This window comes from Hyperolius riggenbachi, chromosome 2 (assembly GCF_040937935.1).
Source record: "Hyperolius riggenbachi isolate aHypRig1 chromosome 2, aHypRig1.pri, whole genome shotgun sequence".
NCBI classification, from domain to species: domain Eukaryota; kingdom Metazoa; phylum Chordata; class Amphibia; order Anura; family Hyperoliidae; genus Hyperolius; species Hyperolius riggenbachi.
Window position 1 is genome coordinate 111,761,590 of NC_090647.1, and position 25,648 is coordinate 111,787,237.

General features: G+C 43.8%; 1 protein-coding gene across 1 annotated transcript in view; it reads right to left on the reverse strand.

Moving 5' to 3' along the window:
• LOC137544032 (sterol O-acyltransferase 2-like) overlaps positions 1 to 25,648 on the reverse strand; it is an 85,561-nt gene that overhangs the window by 39,090 nt on the left and 20,823 nt on the right. Inside the window, exons 3-9 of the mRNA XM_068265100.1 lie at positions 24,025 to 24,083; positions 18,476 to 18,612; positions 14,778 to 14,837; positions 13,308 to 13,415; positions 10,882 to 11,164; positions 5,311 to 5,377; positions 3,913 to 3,997 (exon numbers count right to left, since the gene is read on the reverse strand). Of these exons, the coding sequence (XP_068121201.1) occupies positions 3,913 to 3,997; positions 5,311 to 5,377; positions 10,882 to 11,164; positions 13,308 to 13,415; positions 14,778 to 14,837; positions 18,476 to 18,612; positions 24,025 to 24,083 (799 nt within the window). The remainder of the gene's footprint in view (positions 1 to 3,912; positions 3,998 to 5,310; positions 5,378 to 10,881; positions 11,165 to 13,307; positions 13,416 to 14,777; positions 14,838 to 18,475; positions 18,613 to 24,024; positions 24,084 to 25,648) is intronic.

Here is a 25,648-nt window from a genome sequence, read left to right on the forward strand (position 1 = left end):
TCCAAGCTTTTTCCACTATCCGAACTTTGAATAGCAATTCGGATATTTTTTTAAATCCAAATAGACGATCCGAGCAAACTTGGATTTCCCATCTGAAATCCGAAATCCGGGCTGATAGTTAGTTCAGATATCTTAGCAGAACCTAAAATCACCTTCAGGGCTCATTTCCACTATAGCGAATTTGCATGCGTTTTTCGCATGCAAATTCGCATAGCAATACAAGTGAATGGGACTGTTTCCACTTGTCAGGATTCTTTTGCGTTTTTCTGTGCAGAAAAAATTCGCATGGCAGAGCCATCAGAATTCGTATACAATGTATTTAATAGGAAATTCGCATGAGGTTTGGGCATGCGAATTTTCATGCGAATTCGCATAGAAACAATGGAAAAGCACACCAGCACTGCCATGGTTAAATTCACATACATCGTCATCCATGCGAATTCGCATAGACCCGCATGCGAAATTCGCATCCGCATGCTAATTTTTACCGCGGCGATTCGCACCGCACAAGTGGAAATGCAGCCTCAATGGCAATAATCCCTTTCGAAGGCATCCAGGGAGGGAGGGAGAGAGAAAGAGAAAGAGAGAGAAAGCAAGAGAGAGAGAGAAGAGAGAGAGGGTTTTTTTTTTTTTGGGGGGGGGGGGGAATTTAAGTCCCCACATCATCAATAAGTGTCTCATTTACCCTAAAAACGTTTTACAAGCAATTTAATGCCCACTTCCGGTTTTCTACCCAGATATCCGAATCCGGGCAGATATCTGGGATACTGAGCTCGGATTCCAAAATGTCAAACTCGGCTATCCGATTCGGATTGGATATCTGGATCAGAATTCAATCCAGATTTTGAAAAGGGGTATTTGAGCAGCACTGATTGTGGCTACCAGTGGTCTTGAAACCCTTATAACTGACTCGGGGAGAAATAACTGTACTGAGTTAAAGTAGACCTACACTGAGTAAAATTATTTAAAATAAACACATGATGTACCTGCAAATGAATATTATATACTAACCTCACTGTCAGTTCCTCTCAGAAGCTCACCATTCAGAAGCTCACCATTTTCTTCTTACAATTCCATCTAGTTCTGACAAGATTTTATCAGAACTGAAATATATCAGTTTCTGCCAGTTATATATCAGTTGCTGTCAGTTGCTTTTACAGTTTAACAGTGTGCTGACAAGGAAGCTGTTACAGGGATATGGCCATTTTTAAAATGGAGGATGGAGAATTCCATCGATCACAGTGGACAAACAGGAAACACGTGAGGAAAAAGAGATTGATGAGTAGACTACATGGGAGGCAAGTATGTCATGTGTGTGTTCATTTTGACTTTTGTTTATTTTGACAGTTCAGGTTTGTTTTAAGCAAGTTGCTTATCCAATACTGTATAGGAGTAAATATAACCACTTATGTCTTACAGCTCTGAGGTCCTGTAGTAAAAAAAAACAAAAAAAAAAACAAAAACAAAAAAACAACTGAGGCAGATTTATCAAACCCAGTGCAAGCTAAGCTGGAGCAGTAATGGTGTAATAATGGAGCAGATGTCTAGATCAAGAATTCTGATTGGTTGCTGTGGGCTACAGCTTCACTTCTGCACCAGACTTTCTTCAATATCCTTGCACTGGCTTTGATAAATTGATCCCACTAAACTGTGAGTTCATTTGAATAAAAGGACAAACATGAATGGCTATAAGTAAAGCTGGCCATACATTGGCCCGATTTGCAGCTGTTTCGACAGCAGATTCGATCACTGGGATCGAATCTGCTGCCAATCGTTCGCGCTACACGCCGAATTTCGATCCATTTTGTCTGATCCCGTCGATCGCTCCGTGCGGAAAATTACCGTTGATCGCCCGCGGGTAGGGAGCGCGTCGCTAGCGGCGTTCGAGTGCCCGACGACCGACGCAATAGAGCGGCAATACATTACCTGCTCCGCCGGCGCGACTGCCCCCGGTCACCGCTGCTCCGTCTCCGCTCTAGACTCCGGCATGCTTCAGTTCCTCCTGCCCGGCAGGAAGTTTAAACAGTAGAGGGCGCTCTACTGTTTAAACTTCCTGCCGGGCAGGAAGAAGTAAAGCATGCCGGACCTGGAGACCAGAGCGGAGACGGAGCAGCGGTGACCGGGGGCAGTCACGCTGGCGGAGCAGGTAATGTATGTGGCGGGGGAGGGGAGCGGCGGCAGCACCACCACCACAACAGATTGTGAACGGTTTCAGGCTGAAATTGGTTCACAATCTGTTTGCAGTAAAGGTAGTCATACCGGCGGAGCAGGTAATGTATGCGGCGGGGGAGGGGAACGGCGGCAGCAGCAGCACCACCACCACAACAGATTGTGAACGGTTTCAGGCTGAAATTGGTTCACAATCTGTTTTGCAGTAAAGGTAGTCTGTTTTAAGCAGGCCATACACTCGTTAGATTAGCAGCAGATAGATCATCAGATAGATTTCTGATCTATCTGATGTGTTTAGGAACATTTTTTACTAGGAACCGATTTCCAATAGATTTTAGTATGAAATCTATTGAAAATTAATCTGACGGCATTTTTTTTGCCATCAGATTTCCATTAGGTCCAATGCAAAAAGATAATCCATCTCAACAGATCGACCTAGATTTTCCAGCATGTCAGATCAATTGAAATTGATCGAAATTGATCGATTGGTCAATCGATTTGCGATCAATCGATTTTGATCGACCGATCGGCCGATAATCGGCTCAGTGTATGGGCAGCCTTTCCTAGTTGCACAGTGGCTGTATTATCTCTGTTATATAATCTAATATTCTTTCCTTTGTCAGCTTTGTCGGTTCAGGCAGGAATGTGCTGCTCTGCTGTGATAGGTAGAAGTTATACACACCCTCTCCACACCCCCTCCAGGCTCTGTATGACTCACAGCCTGAATTTCTCTCAGCCTATCACATGCTGGTTAGCAGCCATGTTTTTTGTTTGTAAACACTGCCTAAAACTGGTAATTACAATCCAGGATTGCAGCAGGGAGAGGCAGAAACAGCAAAGATGGGCCCAGGAGAACGCAATGAATATAATGGTATGCTTTTTATTGTAAGGATTTTAGAGTACAGATTTTCTTTAAATTCAAGATATTAAAGAGAAAACGTTTACCGGTACGCATATTGCTTAAAATAAAGGTCAAATACTTTATTGCCTGCCTTCCTCCAGCCCCTAGAAGCCTGAGGGCCCTTTTACACTTAATCAGTTGCTCTCAGTTAAAACTGAAAGAAAACTGATTTGCAAAGTAAGTCCCATGTTTTCCTATGGCACCTCACACTTAACGCGTTTTAACTGAAATCTTTGTCACAATGCACTGCTATGGAAAAAAACGCGTACTAACGCATACCAACGCGTACTAACGCACACCAACTGATTAAGTGTAAAAGGGCCCTCAGTGTTTTTCGCTGCAGGTCCCCCATCAGCCACTCTTGCGGGGTCCCCTTCGTAGTGGCCAGGTCGGTGGCTTATGCGTGAGTGTGCACACTTGCTGCTCATGGCCACACTCCAGTCGCCAGGAGCATATGATATTGCCCAGGCGCAGTAGCTCTCAGTGGCACTGCTCCCGGCGGTGGGAGCGCGACCACAAGCGGCATGTGCGCACACTCATGTATGCGCGCAGAAGCAGACAGCCCGGACAGGTCAGCAGCCGCTGCAGAGCGGACCTTAGGCAACTGACACAGAGACTTCTAGGGGCTGGAGGAAGCCCCAGGTAAGTACATCAGCAATAAAGTTGTTTACCTCATCTCATGTATCCTTAAAAGTCATAAAACATTCCATCAGCCTTAAATGACTAAAATGTATTAATTTCAAGTTAAAATAACACATGCATGATTTCATTTGTGAATATTAGTGCTCCCATATAGAGATGAGCAGGCTATATTCAGCAAGATACGTAATCTTTAGTCTTACCTGGGATAGCTGTCTCTATAGATGAGAGTTGGACAAAAGAGAAAATAAAGGTAACTGGAAAATTTGGGTAGAAGAATCTCTTTCTCTGCAAAGGGAAATATATGTAAAAAAAAAAATTAAAGTTCATCCATGCAAAACATAACATAGACTCATAGAGGATACCTGTAAAGGTCTAGAATTTCATGTTTTACTCAGATTTTGATGACAGTACATATTACATTCCCTTTAAATCATAAACAGACAAAAAGTGATTTGAGGGTTATTTTCTGTCTCTTTCCACACACAAAAAGGCATTAGATCTGATAGCAAATGCTGATCAATGTGAGATTCACAGCTACAGTATATACTCGAGTATAAGTCTAGCTTCTGGGACCAGAAAAGTGACCCAAAAGTAGGGGGTTCAGATTATACTCAAGTCACCAAGACCTTCACAACTTGTAGTTCATGGAGATAGCAAAGACGCTAGGACTATCCTGGTTTCTGACCAGCGAATGTGTGCTCCCGCAAACAACGCTCAAACCTTCATGCTGGTAATGTTTTATTCCCGTTTTTATTTTGTTTATGAGCAAACTGTCTTGTTGTGTGTCTTTGTAATTTTTACTTTGTTTTTGTAAATCTTTTTGTATATATTCCACCAGCCAGTGCACATTACACCAGCCAGTGCACATGGCTACTAATGACTGACAACTTCTGAAGCACTAAACACATCCTGCCACCTCTCCCTGATAATTTTCTCTACTCACCCTGCTGCTCTGCACATTCACTCACTGCAGGCTGTGTGTAGAGAGCCAGGAGACACATTGTCCATGGCACAGGAAGTAGGGAGGTGTGCTACATCTAGTGCAGGAAGTAGTACAATCCCCTGCACCGTCTGCTGCTATTTTCTTGATTGTTGCCCAAACTATAAAAAAAAAAGGTCCCAGGTGGAAGAACACAGTGGCTAAGCACCACAACGGCACCCCTAGCTATGGCTACACCTGGTGCTGTGAGCACCTCCAGCCTTATTGTAGGTACGCCACTGCCTGGCAGCCCTGCTGATCTACTTGGCTGCAGTAGTGTCTGAATAACACCAGATACAAGCATGCAGGTGATCTCGTCAGGTCAGAAACATCTGATCTGCTGCATGCTAGTTCAGGGTCTATGGCTAAAAGTATTTGAGGTACAGCATCATCAGCAGGATAGCCAGGCAACTGGTATTGATTGAAAGGAAATAGATATGGCAGCCTCCATAACCCTCTTGCTTCAAGAAAATAGATTAGTAGGCATACATTTATTTGAATGGATAACCTACTTTTCATATTGAACTAAACTGTGGATTCAGCTATGATGCCAGATTCTGATGAGGCTGGTAACAGAATCCTTATTATTGTGTAAATAAATGATCACATTTTTACTTACTTTCTGACCGTAAGATTTCTGGAATGGACTCTCTAAGGAATGCATAACTCTTCATAAACAGTCGGATCTATATGAAGGAAATGTAAGGAATTGTATTACAAATGTGTAGAGCATTGAGACATTTTCTGTAGAACTTCATACAGCAAAGTTTCTGGTACCTGGGGAGCAAATGGAGGAAGCAGGAGCAGCTGGACATGCCAAGCGGCTGGACAGGTGAGAGAATTTAATTTTAATGCATGTGCACCGAGGGTGCGGGGGGGGGGGGGGGGGGACGTTAACATTTAGGGGACAGCGGGTCATGGAGTTTGTCGCATTTGTCGCTCATCCCGATATAGAACGCCATTACCTCTGTACATCCAATCAACCACATTAGCCCAAGATTTTCTGGCTTGCTCAATTGATAAATTTAACTCATTTTGGCCTGAAATTGGTTGAATTGTTGATCGGACATGCTTGTTGCGGCACGGATTTTCATCTGATTTGATAACATTATTGAATCGGAAGGTCGATCGGGCTGCAAAATCGCTAGATGTATGGCCAGATTTAATAAACGGCTTGTGTGTCTTTTCACACCTGCTAAGTTCAGGAAATGGCTGAATTGTAGATAACTCCACACATCTAATCTTAACCACTTTTGCCACCACTACAGTATATCTACATCCGCTGTGACTTCATCTAAGCCATGAGGACGTAGATATACGTCTTGGAACTGAAGCAGTGCTGTGCTTAAATGGGGCAAACATCCAGCACTATCTGATACAGCACTAATTGGTGAAAGCAAATATATGTTCCCTAAACCAAGAAGATTGATTTTTACGATTAAAAATACTTTTATTTTCTCAGTTCATAGTGAAAAATACACACTGTAGCATTATTTCAGAATCAAATTTTCTCATTATAAATTATGACAAGAACATAATCTAAGTTTTGTGATAAACAATAGAAATAGCCAATCAAAAGTTGTGTTTTTTATTTACAGTAGTGCTTTTTATTTTTAAACTGGAATTGGTAAAACTGAGAAATAATGTGTTTTTTCTATTTTTATCCTTTTATTCACATTAAAATGCATAGAAAACAAAATTGTTCAAGGGAAAAGCCTAGTTATTCTTGAAAAAAACGATACATATTTCATTCAAGTGTCATAAGTAGAGATATAGTTATTGCTGATTAAATAGGGACATAGCTAAAATGTCAAAACTGCTCTGGTCCATAAGGGGAAAACAAGGTCTGGATGCAAAGTGGTTAAAGGAGTGGAGCGTAATGGAACTGCAAATTGAAAACTCCTGTACCTATTGCTAGGTGCTAGAGTAAGGGCTGGTTCAGACGGGCGTCTGCGGAGCGTTTACCGCCAGCGTTCGGGACTTGGCGTTAAACAAAGCAGCGTTTATGCGGACGCGGCGTTCGGGTCCCGATTTCCTCTGGCGTTCAAGGCGACACTGGATGCTACATGTAGCGTCCTGGGGCAGTTAACCGCCACGGGTAATGTTCCTCTAGGGGAAGAAAAACGCAGACCGTATCCGAAAGCTACGTGAAGGCTGCTGAAAGCCTAAACGCATCGCCGCCGCAACTCCACCAAACACAACACCACAGAAAGCCGGGCAGACGCCTGTGTGAACCAGCTCTAACATAGTTTTCCTCAAACATTATTTATTAAATAGATACATTTATACATGACCTGCATTACCTGTGTCCATGTCCAGCACATGTATACAAGAATATGCCGCGTTCCAGGAAGCTCTCTATTCCTTATAGCCAGGGCCGGATTTGTACTTTTTACCGCCCTAGGCCACTGTCACCGTCCGCCCCCTTCAGTATAGGTAGCGAGACGACCCCTCCCCTTTCCCTCTAGTATAGGTAGCCTTATGACCTCACCCCTTCCCTCTAGTATATGTAGCTAGATGACTCCTCCCCCCTTTCCCTCCAGTATAGGTAGCCAGATGACTCCCTTAATCCCTCTTTTTCCCACTCCCCAATTTCAGTATAGGTAGCCAGCTCACCTTCACATCGCAGCAGCCATCAGTGTCACGCATTTCTCTGCTTATATCCAGTGCAGAAGCTTCCTCTTCCCTTCCATCTCCAGTGCTGCCCAAGTCCACAGCTACTGGCCCCAATGCAAATGTGCACATAGAGCAAGGTGGCTGCTGCACAGGCGGCTAGCAGCAGAGTACCTGGCATTGCAGCAGTTGCAAACCTGAAAATGCTGCACCAGTTAGCCTGCTGCTTTGGTGCCCCTGCTCCTGTGGTGCCCTAGGCCATGGCCTAGGAGGCCTTGTCCTAAATCCGGCCCTGCTTATAGCATTGTTGTGGCAATGGCTGACATCATTCCAAAGTGGACCTGAAATGCAGGTAATGAACCTGAAACGGCTTACAACTGGTCTTATACTGCTGATGTCACTGTGACTGACAGCAGTATCGGACCAGTGGAAAGCTGCACAGTTGGGGTCCATTTCCAAATGACACGATTGTTGCCATGGCAACATGTCTCTATGGATCATTAGTGGCCACTAACTACTCTTGTACCTGGCCACTAACTACTCTTGTACCTAGCAATAGGTGCAAGAGTTTTCCATTTGCAGTTCCAACACACTTGAAGCCTTGTACACACAATGCAATTTTTACTCGATCCTTTTCAAGCGAATGGGCAGATCGATATTCAGATCCGACACCAATCATAAATAGAAGAAAGATACTGTACACACGTATGCAATTTTCTTCAAGTTTTGATCAGATTTCCAATCATTTTTCCAATGGGGTATTGATCGAGGAAGAATCGAAAGGACATATACATGGAACGATAGTCATTATGTCAATCAATATTTTTTCAGCGTGTCTGATTTACTTCCGATTGAGAATCAGATCAGTTTTGAGTTTGGGATCCGGTATCCAGCAGCCTGTATATTTTTTCCCAGATCCGATAATTTTTTTGATCAGAAATAATATCTGCAGTGAAAATTGCATAATGTGTACCAGCCTTTAGTCGAATGAGTTTTTGCCTTGAGTAGAATGTTTCGTCTTCAGCTAGAAAGACACTAGGCAGAAACGCTAGCGGTTTTCCCGCTAATGAAAGTCAATGGGCCACATGTGAAAATGTATATATGTGCATTTCACATTTTTGAAAACTTGCTACGCCATTTTCAAAAACACATGTAAACGCACATAATGTATCTCAATTAGGGATGCTCAAATCTGAATTCGGGTGAATCCGGATAGTTGCTATCTGGATTTCACCCAGGTACCTGTGCGGGGTGGGTGGGGGGTCAAGCTTACCTGTCTGATGTCTTCTTCGGTCTGTCCCTCGGTGCCTCCCATGATGCGTTCCACACGGCGGTCACCGGAGTACAAACACTTCCTCCTCCGGGTTGAAGGAGGAAGTGTTTTTAGTCACGTGATGCGCGTGGACAGCATCGTGGGAGGCGCAGAGGGACGGACCGAAGAAGACGTCAGACAGATAAGCTTGATCCCCCCGCCCAGGTTTACTGGGAGATATCCGGATAGCAACTATCCGGGTTTCATCCGAATTCGGATTTGAGCATCCCTGATCTCAATGGAGACGCAGAGGAATGCGTTTTTTACATTAGGTTTCTTTTTGTTTTTGTTTTTTTTAGAAAATATGTTACTGTACTTTATTCTATTGATTAGGGAAATTGATAAAAAAAAATGTAAATGCGAAAAGAACAAAAAACACATTAAGAACCTAAGCGTGAAATGCAAACGCATACAAAAACACACCAAAAACGCAGGGAAAAAAAAAAGTATGCACAGTGCAGATGCCTAGTGTGCTCCCAGCCTTATGATTCTGCAGGGTAACCCATTCTCCCTTACAGGCATACAATGGCTTCAATTCATCAAAGGGTGTTCGATAACAAAATCCCTGTCCTTAAAATACCGCATTCGGTATTTTACACTTCACTGTGCTAATTCATCAATATTTTCCCATGTGTGGTAGAGGTTCGTTAAGTTACCGAAGTACTCAGGGGCGTAGCAATAGGGGTTGCAGAGGTAGCGGCCGCATCGGGGCCCTTGGGCCAGAGGGGCCCCGTAGGGCCCTCTCTCAACAACAGTATTAGCTCTATATTGGTCCTGTGCTGATAATAATCACTTCTATAGATACTTTCAATAGTAATAATAATTAGCACACTGTTCCCCACCCTCTTCTTGCATCTCTGACACTGTAGTTATCCTTGGCAGGTTTTGGTGCGCCATATCAATTGTTATGTGTAGGGTGCTTGGGGGGCCCCATGTAAAACTTGCACCGGGGCCCATAGCTCCTTAGCTACGCCACTGAAAGTACTACGGCTTCAGTTCATCAAAGGCTGTTGGATAACAGCAGAGTGGTGCAGAGCAGCTTGGAATGTCCCTGTGTTGTTACAAGCTGATAACAATAGAAGGCATCCAGACATCCCTTTACATGTAAACGTGTTATATTTACTGTTACTTATACTGCCTCTGCTGCTCTGAATCTGTCCATCAGTGTTTCTTAACATTTTACTTATTTGCCACAACGTAGATAAACTTCCTGGAGACATTACAAATGCCATGCTTGGTGATTTCACCACTTGCATCTTTGCATTTTCAAACAGGGACTCAAAGGGTTACACCACCGTTCTCTCTGCTCACTGCCTGGGGGGTCTGAAAGCTTGTGTGGAGAAGCCTGTGTGACCTATCAGCGGCACTTGCAGGAGAACAGGGGCTGTTTCTATTGGCTGCCTGCTCCTGCTAATCATGAAAACATTCACACAGAAGGCTTTCCAAGCCTGTAACGACAGGGGAGAGCTGGAGATAATCACCGAATGTGTGAGCTAATGCGGTAACCTTGATGAATTAACATTTACTGACATATTTACTGGCACATGTCGGTAATTTACCTCGCAATGCTCTGTCATTTTAGCTTCTCATTCGGTAACAGCTTTGATGAATTAACATTTTCGAAAGTGCTCCGTTAAGTCAGCTGTTTTCAGCATTACCGAATGCGGTAATGCTTGATGAATTGAAGCCAATGTTCATTATTCCTGTCCAGGTATGCTGGATCACTTGTGATATCTCTTCCAGGCATGCTTGGTGATCTCTTGAGACGTTGTACTAATTCAGGCCCAGTGGGTACACTTTTTGTCTGCTGCATACCTCCCAACGTTTTGAAATGAGAAAGAGGGACACTTAAGCCACGCCCCCTACTACACCCCTGAGCACGCCCCTGTCACACCCCTGATCGCACCCCAGACACACCCCTAGTCACATGCCATGAAGTTTTCATAAGAAAAACATGTTTTATAATTCGAACCACACTGGTCCTTTCTATCCTGGTCCAATATGCTTCATATTAACATTTGAAAATAAGAAATATATCAATTTAAAAGTTTAGAGCCAATTAAACACATTTGTCAGTAGAGAAATACATATATTTACAAAGAAAGAGGGTCAAAGTCCTTAAAGAGGGACAAATGAGAAGGAAAGGAGGGACAGAGGGTTCACAAAGAGGCACTGTACCTCCAAAAGAGGGACAGTTGGGAGCTATGCTGCTGTAACAGCATTAGTATCTCTGCTTGAGATATTCATCTAATTTACAAAACTCACCTGTTCCAGGACGACGATGAAACTGGAGGCTGGAGGTAGCTGATAAATCTTCACCACGTAGACGGGGAAAATAAACAGCACACACGTCTGACACACAAGCAGGAATGTGCTCGCAAAGACAGTCAGGAGAACCTTGTGATTGGATGTGGGATACAAAGATCCCCAGAAATGTAATGTTTTGTAAGGGATCAGAAGAGTGTATGTAAACAGACAGATCCAGCACCATGCAACGGTGTCAAGTTTTCCAAAGGTATAAGAGAGAAGGTCAAACTCAAAAACCACCCTGCAGGCAACAAGGAAACAAGAATTAAATTAATATCAGGGTGAAACACCCAGTTGTCCTGTTCAGAAAATGTACACATTTAAAGGACCAAAAAAGTAAGCCGTTAAAAACTGACAGATATGGCAGATTTTGGACTAGTCCATCTCCTTAGGGGGATTATAAGGGTTTTCTCTGTTTTCAAAAGCATTTCCTGAACAGCAGTTTAACTGTCAAAATAGTAAAATACCAGCCAGCTTCCCTACTCATTTGCACAGTATTTTGTCAGTTAGGGCCTGAGCCCACTGACGCAGTTGTGTCCGCTTTTCAGTTACACATCAATGTTACAGATGCTGAAAAGTGGACACAACTGCGTTAGTGGGCTCAGGCCCTTAGACTTTGCAAAACAATTGCTGATTCAGTGATTTGTCATGACTGTTGGTCAATACGAACGATCCCGGTGGGTGGTCACTGGGCAATAGATTTAGACATTGGGAAATTATTAAAGAAAATCTGTACTGAAAATAATAGAAAATAGTGCCCATCTGCAGCTAAAGCACATCATGTTCGTTTCATTCCATTGTGGTTGTGTACAGAGCCCCAATATTTATGGACCTAACTGAAAAAAACTGTAAACTCATGGGTGTGAATGTTGTGGTCATGTGGTTAATCTGTAGCCTCTGTGTTTATTTTTGCCTTTTAATACAGAAGGTATTTGCAGATATTCAACTTCTATTTGAACCAGTGAATATATGAGGCCGGTTTCACACTGTGGACTGGTGGCAGACCGCCAAAACCAGGCCTTCAGGGATTACCGCAGTAATATGCGGTAATCCTTGTCTGGCAGCTGGCCAAGCAGGAAGTGACGCTTAGTTCCTGTTGCCAATGCGATCATGCGTGCGAAAGGGTATTGCAAAAAAAAAAATGCTTCAGTGGAAAACACGCGGCGGGTTTTCACATTGACACGCGTCACCATATACTTACACGACTTGCGGTCTGCTGCACGTCGACGAAACGTAGATCTATCCGAGCATCAGGGATGAGGCGAAAACGTCACTTCCATCACATCGCACTATACTGCAGAAGTATAAAAGTCCCCATAGACATTCATTGCCCCGCGTTAGAGTGTGGTAAAATTACCACACCGTGCCGGCCCAGTGTGAAAGGACCCTGACTCAACAGTTATAGTGTCATCTCGCACACACTAAAGGGGCCCATACACTCAGCCGATTTTCTGGCCGACCGATCGATCCCGATCGATCGATTGCAAATCGGTTGGCCAATCGACCGATCGATGGCCGATTTCGATCGATTTCGATGGATTTCTGTCGAACTGGCAGGATGGAAAAATTAGGTCGATCTGATGAGATTGCTTATCAGTTTGCATTGGCCTTAATGGAAATCTGATGGCAAAAAAATGCCATCAGATCGAATTTCAATAGATTTCAAACTGAAATCTATTGGAATTCTATCCTGGTAAAAAATGTTCTAAAAACGCATCAGATAGATCATCAGATGCATTTCTTATCTATCTGCTGCCAATCTGACGAGTGTATGGGCACCTTTATGGATCAAACCCATTATCTCTAGGGCAGGGATGTCAAACGGCTTTGAGAGCCGAGGTCCTCACATATTTTTGACACAGCTCAAATGAATTGATGGGTCTGAATCAGGAAAGGTGTGGTCCATCAGGTAGAACACATTCCTCTCTTTCTCAGTCCATCCTAAACACTGGCATGGATCTGGCCCTCCAGGCCTCCTGGTGTTCAACACCTGTGCTCTAGGGAGAGTGCAGTAGCTGGAAAAAAGATGGATGACACCCTCTGTACAATGGTCAATCAAAAAGAGCTGGCACATACATGGTAAATCTTTATTGGTTCCATATAAAACATATAGCCAATGTTTTGGAGCAACATAGGGCCCCTTTATCAAGGCACAATTTGCTCAGTGGCAAAAATCTGTCTGCCACTGTAGACAAGCTCCTGTAGGGTTAAGGACTCCTCTTAACGGTCTAGGACTCTTCTAGACAGTTGTGCGCAGCAATGTGTACTCAGTTGGTAGCAGCAGCACTGAGGACCTAAATATTTCTTTCATGTGCCAGAAAGAAAAACAGGCATACCGAGATGCTTTTTTGTGATGTGGCATTTCACATGCATACTCCACTCACCTCCCTTGGTCAATGAGGTCAACGGCTGCAGTGCTGATCACAAAGACGCAGAGTGCAGCCACAAACATGTGGTAGATGGTTCGGAAATGTTCCACTTCCATCAGTTCGCTGTGCAGACAGAGGACAGAAGGTGTAGCAGAGTAATTAGCTTTATCCAACATAGAAGAGTCAGCTAATTTCAGCTTCACTACTTAAAAAAAACATTATTCCACATACCCCCATCCTGTGTGCTTATACAAGAGAAACTACTACAGTATCTTCTCAATAGCAAATGATGGGCGGGGGTGCTTCAGTCAATTTAATAAGGTGAGCAGATGTGAGAAAATGTGGACAGGGTAAGCTCTGTATCCTATAGAGCTTTCCTTGTCCTCTCTTGTACCCCTCATTTCAGTGCCTTCCGAAGACGGCGGCTCCTTACTGCGCATCCGGGAGTGCATTCACGCATGCACAGTGATATTTCTGTGCTGGACAAAACAGTAGTATTTTCTGTGCTGGATCCATTAAGGACTCTAGGGGCATCTCTACCCCTTGGGTTCTTGGTTAAGATGGTGCAAGAACAATGTCTTGGCCAATGATAGTCTGGATTGTGTATGAAGCTTAGGCCCCAGTCACACTTGGCATTGCAAAACCTTGGTGATTGCGATTTTGCATTGAGATGTTTGGCAATTTTGCAGCCATTGCATTTTGCGGTTCTCATTCCAGTGAATAAGAATTGCAAAGCAATTGCCCAGAAAATTCTGCATGCAGCATGTTTGTAATTGGCAAAAATCGCAATCATGATGCAATCGCCGCAGTGTAACTAATCCCATGGGATTACACATGCTGCACCGCTTTGCTGATCACCAGCAATCAGCAAATCACAAATCTCCCGCTAAAAGCATCAAGTCCTAACTCTGGCCCTGTAGACTAGAGGCGATGTGCCTGGATATATGTGGGGGTTTTTTTTGTGTGGGGGTTTTTTTTGAGTGTGAAAAGGGTTATCTCAGGGATTTTTTCATATGTGTAATGCTATGCTACTCACTGCCTGAGCATAAGGGCTCTTTCACACTAGAGCCCCTTTTCTACGTTTCAACGCAAAGTCGAAACTTTGCATTGACCAAAGTAAAATGAAAGTCCATAGACTTTCATTTTACCTTTCACACCCGATGCTGCGTTTCAGTGCGTTTCACCCGGGAGCATTTTAACGTCGGGAATCGGCGTTTCCCCGTCGTGTTAATTAATTACTTCTGCCGCTACTCAGCGTCGCACCGCAGATTTCCGACGACACGCTGCAGGTTATCAACGCGTGCAGGAGAACGGCTCCTGCACACGTTGTCTAGTGCGAAAAAGGCCTAAGTATCAGACCGCACTTCTTGTTTTTTTTTAGTACAAATATTTGCCATTTATTAGTTTACAAATTATTTTTCAATATTTTACCTTTACACATTTTGTCAAAGACGACACAAATAAGGAGTTTAAATGTGAACTCACTCAAGTATGGACGCTCGATGCAGAAATTCTTTCTTCCTCTCAGACACTGGGCTCTGGGGCCTAAATGGAAGAGATACAGTGGTAGGCACTGCATATCATGCAAACAACAAAATGCAAGTTCTCATACAACAAAAGATGACTTATAACCTCATAAAAGGGAACAAGTGCTGGTTAACAGTGTTCCACTAAATGTCTGAGTCACCAGAAAGCCTAAACAATCACAGGTATCGTAGCAAACTATTCTACCTACCATCTACCATTCAGTACTATACAAGTAACAATACCAAGTAATAAAGCTGAAATAAAGGTGCTCCCATACTGTATGCCCCGGTTACACCATGGTATTGTCAGTATAGAGATGCAGCAGTGCCATTGTGCATGGGACCTGAAAGGATTCTACAGATGTTCCTCATGAGAAGGTCACCTTTCACTAGGCATGGCTTTTTTTGCGCCCGCCACGTAGCGCTGTAGCTTGGTGCGGTTATAGCAGTAATGCTACTGCATTCGGCTCACCCTGTGCCAAAAATGCCCTGCGCCGACGTGCCGCATATCAAGAGACTAAAGGTAGCCATACATCTAGCGATTTTGCTGATCAACTTTATTGGAGGATCTACTACAGTGTGGTTGATTGAAAGTCGATCAACTATTGGTCCACACTAGAGATGCTCATTTGGATTTTGCGGAATTGAAGTTTCTGCATTTCCGATTGGAAATCTGTATATACGATCGGAATTCAGAAATTGGAAAATGGAAAGAAGAATTCTGTGGAAATCCGATTCACAGCAACTCGGTAATTTTAACCAGGGGTGCTCGGATACCCCTTTTTAAAATCCGAATTGATTCAGATCCGGATACCCAGATATCAGGATCAGAATTGGCTATCCGAATCCGAACTTTTTGGTATCTGAGTAAACTCGGATATCCGAACCCAATATCCGGCCGGATTCGTATATCCGGATAGGAAACCTGAAGTGACCTGAAAATGGCTTAAAATATCTCTCTCTCTCTCCGGATTTCAGATGGGAAATCCGAGTTTGCTCGGATAGTCTATTCGGCAGAGCAGGGACAAGGTCCTCCAGCACCCAAGGCTGAGACACCAAAGTGCGCCCCTCCATCCCTCCCACCTCAGCCGTCACACACTGATTGCTATTAGACTAAGAGTGCCACAGGGCCCACAACCTCCCCAACACCTTAATATCTAGTTATCTGGCTTGCAGTCACTGCTATGTATCCCCTTTTCTTATTTCTTTCTGCTTCATACACAATTAGGAATGACAGCTGAATGAATTGTGTGCCCCCTCCTACACTGCGCCCTGAGGCTGGAGCCTCTCCAGCCTATGCCTCGGCCCGGCCCTGCTATTCGGATTTTATAAAATTTCTGAATTGCTACTCAAAGTTCTGATAGTGAAAAAAGTTCGGATTAGCTGGGTAGTTCGGATATCCGTAATCTTGCTGAGCACCACTGATTTTAACCCAATCACAGAACTCTGAAGCATTGGACCAATCAGAGAATGTAGAATTTTTCTGCAAAATTTCAATGTTAGACCAAGCACAAGACTAGACAAGGATTTTCCGTTTTATTGATTTCTGTGTTTCCGATCTTTCCTTTTTTTTTTCTTTTGCATTTTCTGATGCAAAAAAATTACTAATAAAATACTCCTAGAAAATAACAGAAAATCAGAATCCATCTGAACTAAGTTTTGCCTCCATATTCGGAATCTAAAAATTGATTCTAAGTTTACTGAAATCATGTGAACGGTAGCCGATTCCTGTAAGGTCGACTAATATCTTCCATCCTGCTTGATCAACAAATCGACATGATTCACCCAGATATCGGTCAATTACTGTTGATTGTGCATATGGGAACAGGAACACACTCAATTCTCTCTTGATTCAATAAAGTTATGGGAACAGGAACACACTCAATTCTCTCTTGATTCAATAAAGTTATTGAATCGGTTGGTCGATCAGGCTACCAAATCGCTAGATGTTTGGCCACCTTAAATCCATCTGTACTAGTTCACAAGGATCACAATGAAGGATCTACTGACAGCAACTACAAATCTTGGGGCCCAGCAGCAAAAATAGGATTCCCAAACGTTTATTAGTAGCTATACGTTCGCTATAAAAAGCTCATTTTGCACATAAGGTCTAATGTGAAAACTAACACTTGATGTGGGACAAGTGGACAGAGCATTAACCTGCACCTATAGTTAATCTAATTAGTAACTTTGGAGATCTCCATATGGTCTTAAAGGACACCCAAGGTGACATGTGACATGATGAGATAGACATGTATGTACAGTGCCAGGCACACAAATAACTAGGCTGCGTTCCTTTTTTTTTTCTTTCTGTCTAAAGGAGTTAAAAATCAGGTATGCAATTGACAGTTTCTGTCAGACCAGAACAGTAACCCTCACTGATAAGGAATTGCAGCCAAATAACACTAAGTAAGTAAGAAAGAGATTAAAAAAGGTCAATAGTTCAAAGATTTTAGCTCTGGCATACTTCAATGAATATGTCATAACTTAAAAAGTAGATTTAAATATAAAATAAAACTGTGGGATACCTTAGAAAGTCATTTTTAGAAGTAGGAGTATACATACAATTGTTTATGTCATTAGTTAATTTTCACCTCGGATGTCCTTCAAGTCAATTTTTTTTATATGTTCATGCCTTTTAACAATTCTCCTATGTGCATTATACTTGTATGCCATTCCCCTCTTAAAGAAAGGAAAATTAAATAAAAACATACCGTAATACCTAATCCAGGGGGCCTCCCGTATCAGGTATCATCAATTACCGCTGTGTCCAGCCGCTCCAGTCATCCTATAGTCTCGTTTTAGTGTTAACAAAAAAAAAAATTGCTGCAATCCTGAGGTCATTACTCTACAGATCTGCTCTGTGCTCTCCTCTGAGAGAGCACATGGCTGCGGGTAGCAGAGGGCACAGAGTGGCACAGAGGGGACTCAGATGGGAACATGTCTCTGTGTCCTAGTTGTGTCCACTAATCTGCCTCGGGAACACTGTAATGCCTTGTCTGGAATTATATGGAAATTGTTTTTTTCTGTTATGATCCCTGGTGCCTTTTTCGCTTATGTACTGCTTACCAAACTTCTTGTTTCAAGAGACTATTACATTATATCCATCAATACTATCTTGCTGTTTGATAATCATATTTTGCAATTGGGCCGCCCCATATATAAATCTTGATTTTATCTGCTTATCCTTTTATATTTTATAAGATCCATAAATTGCAGTCTTCTCTTAGCCTATGTGTGTGTTTTATGCCTACAATTTGAGTCAGCAGTTGCTAGGTCTGCCATTTGGGATCCTGAGGCTAGGCAAGCACAGCACCCTGGACCTGTGGATGGTGACCATTGACTGATCAAACATCACTGTGCATTTACAACCTTACAATATTGGTTGACTCTGGCTCCTAAGCCTTGATTTTTATTGGAGTTCCTGCACGGTGCAACATATTTTGATGCCAATTTGATGCAATATTTTGATGCCAATTTGAGTTTGAATCCATTAGATCCATGCTGACTTTTAGTGACATGTTTGTATGTACCTTAGACTTTTCAAAATTCTGTAAACTCAAAGCCTTCTTTGTTTACAAAAAAAGTTTTGTCCTGCCATCTGTGCCCACACTAAAGGATGTACAGAACACACCTTATATGACAGAGGCACCCTACCCTTGCTGTGGTCTGGATTTTGCAGCTTTATCCCCAGATTCCCCATTGCTGTATGCCTGTACAGCTTCTTTTATGGCTTTATCAAGAAGGATTCTCATTTGAATGTTCATCTCCTCCAATATCTCCGCCTTTACACCCTGAAAAACACAGAGGATGCTTTACCACTGCTAAAGAAAAACTTTACTTTTACTAAAGACAAAAATAAAACGTGTATAATACAGTCAATAACCATACCCCACAATTTTCTAACATCTTGCCGACCGCGTCACGCCGATGGGCGTGGCCGCGGCGGCAGCCCCAGGACCGCGTAACACCGATCGGCGTAAAGTCCTGGGGCCAGCTAATGTAGGAGATCGCGCGCAGGGTGCACGCGCATCTCCTGTCTGGGGGGCGGAGCTCCACCGCACCTTCAGTCTCCGAGCGGCGATCGCCACTCGGGAGACAGTTAGGCCTCTTGCACACTGCAAGTGATTACGATTCAGATTCTGCTTTTTAATCAGTTTTTACATCCGATTCAGATTCCGATTTGCAGTTTTCTCCCTGAACACCGCAAATCGGAATCTGAATCGGATGTAAAAACTGATTAAAAAGCAGAATCTGAATCGGAATCACTTGCAGTGTGCAAGAGGCCTTAGACGGCATGATCACCATCGATTTACATGTACAGCGCTGCGATCGGCAGCAGCGCTGTACTGGGGACAGCCGTGTCCCCCTGGGGGACAAGAGAGCGATCGGCTCTCATAGGCAGAAGCTTATGAGAGCCGATCGCCATGATTGGCCGGCTGGAGGGAGGGAGGAAGGGAGGGATAAAATTAGGGGGGGGGGGGAAGGGAAAAAAAAGGAATAGCAATTTTTATTTAAAAAAACAACAACAAAAAGATTTGTAAAAAAAAAAAAAAAATAAACACAGGGGGAGCGATCAGACCCCACCAACAGAGAGCTCTGTTGGTGGGGAGAAAAGGGGGGGATAATCACTTGTGTGCTGTGTTGTGCGGCCCTGCAGCTTGGCCTTAAAGCTGCAGTGGCCTATTTCACTAAAAATGGCCTGGTCACTAGGGGGGGTTTAGCACTGCAGTCATCAAGAGGTTAAGATAAGAAAGAGAGAAACTTAAAGATAACCTTAAGTCAGATTAAAAAAATGAGATTTACTCACCTGAGGCTTCCCTCAGCCCCCTGCAGCTGATCGGTGCCCTCGCAGCCTTGCTCCGATCCTCCTGGACCCGCCAGCGGCCACTTCCGGTTTCGCCGTCACTGGCTGTCAGGCTGAGAACGCGAGTGATTCTTCGCGTTCTCAGTTACAATAGCACCTCCTATACTGCTATTGCGGCAAGGAAGGCCGCAATAGCAGTATAGGGGGTGCTATTGTAGCAGGGAACGCGAATAATCATTCGCGTTCCCAGCCTGGCGGCCGGTGATGGCGAAACCGGAAGTGGCCGCCGGTGGGGCCAGGAGGATCGGAGCGACTCTACGTGGGCACCGATCAGCTGCAGGGGGCTGAGGGAAGCCCCAGGTGAGTAAAACTCATTTTTTAATCTGACTTAAGGTTACCTTTAAGCCATGCCCTTGCCACACTTCTAACCACACCCCAGACACGCCCTTAGTCACACATACAATAAAGATTTCATTGTTTTATTATTCAAACCACACTGGTCCTTCCTATCTTTGTTCATTTTCCTTCAAATTACTATTTGAAAATAAGAAATATGTCAATTTAAAGGATGGGTATAACATTTTTAGAGTCAATTTAACACACTTTCCGGTGGAAAAATACTCATACTGTATTTACATAGATCTGTACAACAGGCCTGAAAGAAACTGAAATCCCTACCCCCCCCCCCCCCCCCCCAAAAAAAAATCAATAAAAAGAATGTCACTGTGCCCGCAGAGCCACCCACCAATGCTCCGGTCCCCCGCTGCGGCTCACTTTCACTTCATGCAGTTCAAGTGCACTGTGTCTGTATGGCCCTGGACGCGCAGCCTCCTAGAGATTTTTTCATACTGTGCAGAATGCTCCTGGCTACAGGAACTTGTAAGAGGATATGCGTGGCGCATTGGAGGTCGACTCAGAAATTGGCTTCTACTGTGTGAAGAAATGTGAGCCACGGCGGGGGAAAAGAGGATCGGTCCAGGACGGCGTTGGTGCAGGGGGCTGGCAGAAGCCCCAGGTAGGTGAAACTTTTTGTTTTTAGGGGAATTTCAGTTCCGCTTGAAAGAGAGACTAATGAGGAAGAAAGAGGGACAGAGGCATTTGGTTCTCAAAGAGGGACTGTCCCCCCCCAAAAGAGGGACAGTTGGGAGCTATGCAATAACTGAGGCACAAACAATTTTGTAATGGAGTTTTACCAAGATTACCTTTTGATTTCACACAGAAGATACTTTTATCTGTCCAAGGGTGTAACAATAGCTGGGGTGCCCAGGGGCAAGGAGCTGGTCAGGCAATTTGGGCACAGGGTGAAGCTGAAGACAGCTCACCATGTGTCTAGCAATTACTATACCCCCTCTGAGTTGTAGCAACTCAAGGGAGACACGTAATTGGGGCACCGGCTATTGCTGACGGCCATATTACCTTATCTTTAGCTCATTTGTGCAATGTATGTGTATGGAAAAAGTACAAATCTAAGTAAGCCATTTAAAACCATTTTATTGCACACATTAATGTAAACAGAAATATAACTGTAAATCAGAAGTTGCATGGGGTGGGGTAGAGAGGGTCCATAGTTACGGTAAGTTAAAGAGAACCTAAAGTAAGAGTAATATGGAGGATGTCATCCTCATTCTGGAATAAACAATGCCAGTCTGTGCTGATGCTCTGCCTCTATTAAGTCACAGGTCCAGAATGAGTATGTAGATCAAATGCTATGACTCTGGTCTAACTCCTCTGGCTGCATGCTTGTTGCAGGTCTATCGCCCAAAAACAAAAACTAAAGCCAAAAGCTCAGCAGGACAGATAGGCACGTGGCATTGTTTGGAAGGGAATGGAGATGGTATCATCCATATTTCTCTCACTTCAAATTTTCTTTAATTGGCTCATGCTCAAAACTGGCCTTAGCTGGTTTCACACTATAAACCAGCGTTGGCGATGCAGACGCACGGCATCGCCAAAACCAGGACTTTAAGGAATACCACACTGTTGTGCGGTGTTCCCTGTCTGGCCACCGGCCAAGCAGTAAGTGACGCATGCGACACGTGACTTGCCGTCACTTCCTGCTTTGGGTATGCGAAACCGTATTGTACTGCGACGACGCGTCGGTAATTTTTTTCAAAATCCATGCGTCGCCATAGACTAGCATGACTTCCAGGCCGACGCAGATCATTGCAAGTTGACGCACCACCGCAGCGTTAACATAAATTTGGACCTGCGTCGGGACCGCACCGCCACAGTGTGAAAGGGCCCTAATGCTGGATACACACCATGAGTTTCAGCGCCGAATGCGTCCGTCGATACGCATCGATTCGATTATTTCTGAGCATTTCCGAACGAATTTCGATGATTTTTAGGTCGATTGCCATGTAAAGGATGGCAAATCTTGAATCGGAATCAAAGCTTGAATCGGATATGTCGGAAATAATCGAATCAACGCGTATCGACGGACGCATCGAACGCGGAAACGCATGGTGTGTATCCAGCATTAGTCTAAGATCCCTTCCATAGTCTTATCATATGTGCAAATCCCCTCTGATTCCCCACATGCTAATTTGGGGGGGAGGGGGAGGCAGTTGGGGGGAGGGAACAGAGTGCCTGTTGCATTGTCTCAGACATGGCATCCGAATCCCATAGCCATGCACTGGCCCAGATATAGAATTCAGATACAATATCACATCAGCACAGGTGCTAGTGGAAACATAACCTATGACTATAGAGGAGAGGATTAAACTGACCTTTTCAGAAAGCCAGTGATAGGACTATGTATCCTATAAGGGCTCATTCACACTGTGAGCTGCAGTAAGTTTTGATGCACTGCACATAGTGTGCGTTTTCCATGGGAACATGAAAGTCCATAGACTTTAATTTTATCGTTCACACTAGAACAGTGAGTTGCTTGCTGCGCAGTGCATTTCAATTCGCCGGGAGTTAAAACTCATGGAAATGCACAGCAACTCACAAACCCATTCATGCATTTCAACTCACTGACTAGTGTGAATGAGCCCTAAGGGTCCTTTTACACAATAATATCAGGTGCTGAAAGGACAACTGATGTGCAGTACATAGTCCAGGTTTTCCTATGGCCTTTTTCACACTATATGCTGAAAAACTTTCAAAGGACCACTATTGTGGGAAAAAAAAGGAACAATTTAAAATACATGTAAACACATACAAATAAGAAGTGTGTTTCTTCCAGAATAAAATCAAATATAAATTACCTTTCTCCTTTGTTGCTATCACTTAAAGGGAACCTAAACTGAGCAGGATGTGGATTTTTCCTTTTAATATAATACCAGTTGCCCGACGCTCCTGCTGATCCTTTGTCTCTAATGCTGGGAATACACAGTACGTTTCTGTACCATGTATCGAGCCGCTGATGGCTCGATTGATAATATCCGACGTGTCCGATACTCCACCGGATCGATTCCCCGCTCGATACCGCGGGCAGAACAATAGAATAAAACGAAAAGAAGATAAGAAGTGCCCGCGGGGACGAGCGGGAATCGATCTGGGCGCCCGTGGGGACGAGCGGGGACACGCTGGAATCTATCGATCTCCGTCGGGTCCGCTCTACTGCACAGGCACAGGAGACTTGCGCCTGTGAAGTAGAGCGGCCTGACGGAGATTGCCTATTTTCGCCTATCTCCGTGCAGAGAGCGGATACTGCACCTGCGCTGGAGCCGAGGAGGTAAATATTTACATCGCCACCACTCCAGGAGGTTTTTCGCCACCGCCATGAAACCGAGGAGGACAGGGAAGCCTCAATAGGATTCGGAGGCTTCCCCCACCTGAGGGGAGTATCCCCCAGGGGAGGTTTTTTTTATTACAGATTTTCTTTAAGATTTTCGTTATAGTGGTCCTTGAAGCTTTTTCAAAATGCACTGCTATGGAGAAAAAAAAAACACATTAAAACACAACGTATAGCAACGCATTAAGTGTAAAAGGGCCCTAAGGCACTGTGGAAAATGTTAGACCTTTATAAACTGAAATTGATAACAACTAATGTGCTCCATGTTGCAGGCAGCTCCTGCCTCCAGAACCTTGTGTGCCTACTACTACTGACCACCAATGCGGATATTCCGTGAACACAAATACTGTAGGTCAATTCTAAAAAAACAAGCACTCCTTTATGTCATTTACAGTTGGCTTCCTGCCAGGAATGCTGTGTAATGCTGGGAATACATGGTTCGTTTTTTAGCTGATTAGATGGCCATAATTTCCGACATGTCCGATCTCCCTTTTGTTTCTTTTGCTGCCCGATTTCTGATGGAAGTTAATGGAAAAAGATAAGAAAAATGAGCGGAAGAGAATGGAGCAGAACGCACGGCAAAAACGAACCGTGTACTCCCAGCATAAAGGCTTCTGTGTCGGTGTACTCTTACACTAAGAATTAGTATTCACTTACCTCCATGTGCCGGTTCCATTCTGTTAGGTTATTATTATTATTGTGACTGGATACATCACCTGCATTTGTGAAAAATAAAATCAATAAAAACAATTAGAGTAATATTAATTTTATACTGAATTGCCAGGCTATTTCCATAATTACACATCACCAACAGTATTGCACAGTTGTGAGCTACAGAAGATGTTGGTGGGACGCCTCTTTGCGGCGCATAGCGAAGTGCCTGAGTCTGGCGCAGGTATAGCAGCAATGGTATAGTCAGTGGCCCGCACATGGGTAATTCGGGGTTCCAGCACTCGAAACTGGAATTACTTGTCCCTCCGAGTTGCTACAACTCTTAGGGGGAATAGTATTTAACTCTGCCAGGAATTTCAGCGGAGTGAGCTGTCATTCGCCTAGGTTGGTGCTTTATGAATTAAAAAGAAATAATAATACATTGGGTGTTTTCCAAGAAAGGGACCATTTCGTGTCTATGTTATCTAGTTCTGTAAGGGTTAAAAACTTTTCAGCTATTAAAAAAATGAAGTTGGAGAGCTTCTGAAGCAGTGGATGGTACAAGGCACTTCCTATGTCTCCATCTAGGGGCTAAAGTGAGAAATAGTCTAGCAGTAAGATTTTGCAGCGTTTGTATCCATTTGGTGAAACAAATTCAACACCATGATCATAACACTGTTCTTTTTTACATCTATAGTTTGCCACCATGTATTTTGGAGTGATGAAATTGTTGCCTTCAGCAGGACCTTTATTTCTGGTCCCAGATACTTCCCCCCCCCCCCCCCCCCCCCAATCCCCTTCCCTTCTTTCAGAGATATATTCACATCTGCATCAGATATGGAGGCTCACTGACTTATCTGCTAGCCCCCCGCACCTAGTGCCTAGTTCCGCCCAGGGCATTGTGAATTCTAAGGCCAGCCCTGTTGCTAAGCATGACAAAAGTAAGGACGAAATATGGAAAAGTAACATTATCCTAAAGATTGTTTCATTCGTCTAATCTGTTGCTTCATGTAGCTGTTAGGTACTCCAAGGGTTTGATTTCCCTGAACCTTATATTTTATTCTTCCCTCTATCTAGCTAATTGCTTCCATTTTACTGCCACTTCTGTTGATGTTATTATGCAACAGAAGTTTCTACATTGACTTATTAGAGTCTTTAATGGTTAGCGGTAGTGGAAAAAAAAAAAAAAAGGTTTGATACTTGCGTCAGTAAGGGGGGGGGGGGGGGGCGGGTTAGGTGGAGCCTTTGCATAGTCCAGAGGCTTTCCCAGTCTTCATATAACTGTCCATTCTTGCACTGGAACCCTTTTTATAACATTCAACATTAATGCAGGTGCAAAGTACAGCTTGTGCCTGTGCTACTGTGCAAACACTGCTGGCGCCTGTGCAGTGTGATCACGCTTTTACATGGAGGGGAGCACTACCAAGAACATGAAGAGGGTCTTGGCTAGCAGCGGGGGATTGTGGAGGATGCGGGAGATGTTTGGAGCATCCCTTCCCTCTACAGTGGTAAGCATCTACCTTTTTTCGGCTTCAGGTTTGCATTAGTTGCAGCCCTAGTATAAATACCAAAGGGTGTCACGGTAAGTAACTGCTTACTCACCAGCATGTAACTCACCAGCATGTATATT